At 53.7% G+C, this 4735-nt stretch overlaps 1 protein-coding gene across 1 annotated transcript; it reads left to right on the top strand.

Moving 5' to 3' along the window:
- On the top strand, nucleotides 1-3289 carry LOC147347161 (BOLA class I histocompatibility antigen, alpha chain BL3-6-like). Its single transcript, XM_086369603.1, is given in 8 exon segments — nucleotides 1-94; nucleotides 409-678; nucleotides 875-1150; nucleotides 2054-2329; nucleotides 2446-2556; nucleotides 2983-3015; nucleotides 3154-3228; nucleotides 3231-3289. Coding segments are annotated over 8 exon segments (1158 nt in total). The 5' UTR covers nucleotides 1-21; the 3' UTR covers nucleotides 3275-3289.
- Nucleotides 3290-4735: the final 1446 nt, after the last annotated feature.

Here is a 4735-nt window from a genome sequence, read left to right as displayed (position 1 = left end):
GTTTCTTCCCAGACCCAGAGGATGCGAGTCAAGGGGCCGCGAGCCCTCCTCCTGCTGCTCTCGGGGGTCCTGGTCCTGACCGAGACCCGGGCTGGTGAGTGCGGGGTCGGGAGGGAACGGCCTCTGCGAGGAGGGGCGAGAGGACCGCCCGGGAGTCTGGGGGCAGGACCCCAGGGAACGAGCGACCCCGACGCCCCTGCCCAGAGCCGCCCCCTCACCCTGGTCCCGGCCTGTCCCTCCCTTGCATCCCGACCCCTCTTTTCTTCCCCCTCCGGAGTTCGGGCCGGTCTTCAACCGCTTCCATCTCGCTGGCCCTACGCCCCCTCCGCCCTCCCGGGCCCCTCACCTCGGACCCGGGACCCGCGCCGCGAGGAGGTCGGGCCGGGTCTCACCCCTCCCCGCCCCCAGGCTCCCACTCCCTGAGGTATTTCTACACCGGCGTGTCCCGGCCCGGCCTCGGGGAGCCCCGCTTCATCATTGTCGGCTACGTGGACGACACGCAGTTCGTGCGGTTCGACAGCGACGCCCCGAATCCGAGGATGGAGCCGCGGGCGCGGTGGGTGGAGCAGGAGGGGCCGGAGTATTGGGATCGGAACACGCGAATCTCCAAGGAAACCGCACAGACTTTCCGAGTGAACCTGAACACCGCACTCGGCTACTACAACCAGAGCGAGGCCGGTGAGCGACGCGGGCCCGGGTCCGGGTCACGACCCCCATCCCCAGGGACCGGCGGGGTCGCCCGAGTCTGCGGGTCCAAGGGTCACCCCGACATTGCGGAACACGCCCGACCCCCGCCCGGGAGGAGCCGGCGGGGCTTGACCCGGTTTCATTTTCAGTTTGGGTTTAATCACCGCGGGTGGTCGGGGCGGGTCAGGGTCTCACACTATCCAGGCGATGTACGGCTGCGACGTGGGGCCGGACGGGCGTTTCCTCCGCGGGTACAGGCAGGAAGCCTACGACGGCAGAGATTACATCGCCCTGAACGAGGACCTGCGCTCCTGGACCGCGGCGGACACGGCGGCTCAGATCACCAAGCGCAAGTGGGAGGCGGCCGGTGATGCGGAGGGACACAGGAACTACCTGGAGGGCACGTGCGTGGAGTGGCTCCGCAGATACCTGGAGAACGGGAAGGACGCGCTGCTGCGCGCAGGTACGAGGGGCGCGGGGCCGCCCTGATCTCCCCTTGGGCTGGAGCTGGCTTCCCACGAAGAGAGAAAAATGGGGTCCCTGTGGGAACAGCGCCCCAGGCTCTTGTCAGGAGAGGAAGGAAATCCGCTCGGGTTTTCATATTCTGTACAAGACAGCCACCAGTGGCCCCTCTTCTCTGAAGGACAATAAAGGAACACAGGGTCTTAAGGAATGACGCAGGAAACCATCCCTGAAAGAGCTGGTCAGCGGTGCCCTTTGACCCCGGCCACCATCTTGTGATCCATGACTTTGTCTCTCAAGGCCTGTTCTCACCCTGAGAGCATCATAGGAGGCCTGACTCCAGCTTTTCTGAGTCATTCAGCCTCCACCAGAATCAGGACCTTTAGTCTGTATTCTCCCCCTCACATTTTTAGAGAGCCTATCCTAGTCTCTCATTCTAGAAATTTCCAAGGACTAATATAGATCTCTAAGATAAGGCTGTTATCTAGCTCTTGTGCTGTTTGTTTTTTTTTTTTTTCCCGAAACCATGGTCCTGAATGTTCTGTAGCTCAGAGGGTAAAAAAGTTCTTACTACATCTGGGGATCTGATGTACAGCCTGGTGACTATAGTTAATAATAATCCTGTATTATATACTTTAAAATTGATCTTAATCATTCTCATCACCCCTGTCAAACAGACGCACACATAAGGTAAGTTGATGAATACATTAATTACCTTCACAGTGTACATATGTATCAAAGCAACATGTAGTACACTCTAAATATCTACAATTTTTGTTAAGTATACCTCAGTAAAGCTGGGGAAAAAAATCACTGTTCTGTCCTTTCTCAGGATGGTCACATGATGCTGCTTCAGTGACCCATGGAGGTAACACAAACTGTGAATTTTCTGATTCTTCCTTAGACCCTCCAAAGGCACATGTGACCCATCACCCCATCTCTGGTCGTGAGGTCACCCTGAGGTGCTGGGCCCTGGGCTTCTACCCTGAGGACATCTCACTGACCTGGCAGCGCAATGGGGAGGACCAGACCCAGGACATGGAGCTTGTGGAGACCAGGCCTTCAGGGGACGGAAACTTCCAGAAGTGGGTGGCCCTGGTGGTGCCTTCTGGAGAGGAGCAGAAATACACATGCCGAGTGCAGCATGAGGGGCTTCAGGAGCCCCTCACCCTGAAATGGGGTAAGGAGGGGATCAGAATGGAGCTTCCTCTCAGATAAAGCAGGAGCCCTTCAGGATTCAGTTCAGCAAGGTCAGGGCTCAAGCTGAGGTCAGGGCCCCTTCCCTTTCTTCCACAGAACCTCCTCAGCCCTCCTTCCTCACCATGGGCATCATTGTTGGCCTGGTTCTCCTCGTGGTCACTGGAGCTGTGGTGGCTGGAGTTGTGATCTGCATGAAGAAGCGCTCAGGTAGGGAAGGGAGGGAGGGATCTGAGTTTTCTTGTCTCACTGGGGGTTTCAAGCCCAGGTAGAAGTTTACCTGCCTGGTTACTGGAAAGTACCCTCCACACACATGTGGAGTCTGGATCTGATGCTAACATTTTCCTTTTCTAAAGCACATGGGAAAATGAAAGTGAAATTTTCACCTTCCTAATTCCAGTTGGGAACCAGGTTTCCAGCACTTGAAGGTCAGAAGGGAGGTCCTTGCTGAGGACAGACCTCCACGAGGGCAGTTGGTCCAGTCCTTACAGGTCTCCCTTCTCTGTGTTCCTGATCCTAGCATGAGCTTTGGCCACAGTTCCAGAAAGTTCTCTGGGGTCCAGGACTAGGGGTTCCTCTAGCATCACATGATTCAGTCTTCTCTCTGGCCTCTCACATTGTATTTTCTTCTAACAGGTGAAAAACGAGGGACTTATATCCAGGCTTCAAGTAAGTGTGGAGGGGGTGATTCCTGAGTCCCTTGTGTGGGTGCAGACAGGAGGCCACAGGGGCTCACCCTCCTCAAAGTTCCTTCTCTAGTTTCTCTCCTGTGGGTTCTGACCATGTCCGGGTCTTGTTCTCCCCCAGGCAGTGACAGTGCCCAGGGCTCTGATGTGTCTCTCACGGTTCCTAAAGGTGAAACCCTGGGGTGTCTAGATTGGAAGGGGGATGGGGCAAAGGGGACATATTGGGTGGTGGGAATCTTTGAGTGGGACATGTGAGCATGTGGGGGGCTGTGGAGAATCTCGGCCCTGGCATGATTGACCTGAACTGGTTCCTGATTCTTTTCTCTCACAGTGTGAGACACCGGCCTTGGGGGGACTGAGTGATGCTTCATCTCGCTATGTGACATCAGATCCCTGGACCCCTCTTTCTGCAGCTGCATCTGAATGTGTCTGTGCCCCTATTCGCATAACGTAGGAGTTAGGGAGACTGGCCCACCCATGCCCACTGCTGCCCCTCCCCACCCTGACCTGTGTTCTCTTCCCTGATCCACTGTCCTGTTCCAGCAGAGACGAGGCTGGACCATGTCTATCCCTGTCTTTACTTTATATGCACTGAATAATGATATCTTCTTTCCTTATTGAAAATAAAATCTGTATATATGAATTTGTTTTTTCTAATTGATGCCATGAAGGGGGATTGGATAATAAAGGTGAGGATTCCTAAAGTTTGAAACAGGAATTAAATTGAAACACTGAGAACCTTCCAGAACGATCCACATTTGCTGTGCTGAGTCAGCTGCAAGAGGGACAGGCGGAAGCTGTGAGGAGCTGAGTGTGGACAGGGCCTGTGCCCAGTCAGTGATCAGTACCTAGTGGGCATGCACTGGACTGCCCATGTCTGCCGATGGTCACTCCTGGACTGGGTCCTCTTCTCCATTCCTTTGTTCTTGTCCCTTCAGTAAATCCTTGTCCCAACAAGGACCTGTGATCATGGACTCAGAAATCACATGGGCCTGGTTGTATCTCCAGGACCATGGGCAGGGTGTGTTTCTTAAACAGTTACCCTAGGATCAGGCCTTGGTCCAATATTAGCTCCTGTCTTTTTTTGAATGTTTTTATATTTTGCTTATTTAGTTATTGTGTATTTTTGTTGTTGGTGTAGTGACTGTTCCGTTTCATGTGTAGAGTCCTGGTCTCATTCTTCTCCGGGTGACCCCATCTCTGACAGGAGCAGGGGTCACTTTCCCTGTCATTGTCCCCACAAGCCCAAGGGGTCTGTGCACACAGGATTCTCGGTGTCAAGAGAGAATTTTCAGAGTCATCTAGCTCTTGCTCTCCTAGAGATTTTTCTGGATTCTTCTTTCCAACTTTTCTTCATCTTTTTAAAGGAACCACGTGATGGAACTTGCAAAGAGGAGGGACCCAATAGTTTCATATCTTGACTTAATTCTTGCTGGGCTTCTCTCTTGTCTGCAGTCTGCCCTTACATGTTCTAAGGTTACTGTTGGCTCCTGTCTCAACTCATGGATTTAGAAAGCAGAGTCTAATAAAATCACAGCAGGTTGAATATAAGAGCTGGAAGCAAAGGATCTTCCTTTCTGAAGAGATAAAGAGCCTTGTGTGTGGTGTGCAGGCTGATTGGTGTGGGAGGGAAGGGAGACCAGCCTTTGTGAGTAAAATACAGGTGGCATTGAGGTCAGTGTGAATGGAGGTTGTGCTGTAAC

The sequence above is a fragment of the Bos grunniens genome, chromosome 23 (genome assembly GCF_055505025.1).
Source record: "Bos grunniens cultivar Pamir isolate PY7600 chromosome 23, Bosgru_T2T1.0, whole genome shotgun sequence".
NCBI lineage: Eukaryota > Metazoa > Chordata > Mammalia > Artiodactyla > Bovidae > Bos > Bos grunniens.
Note: the sequence above shows the minus strand (reverse complement) of the source record. Positions and strands in the feature narration are given on the sequence as shown.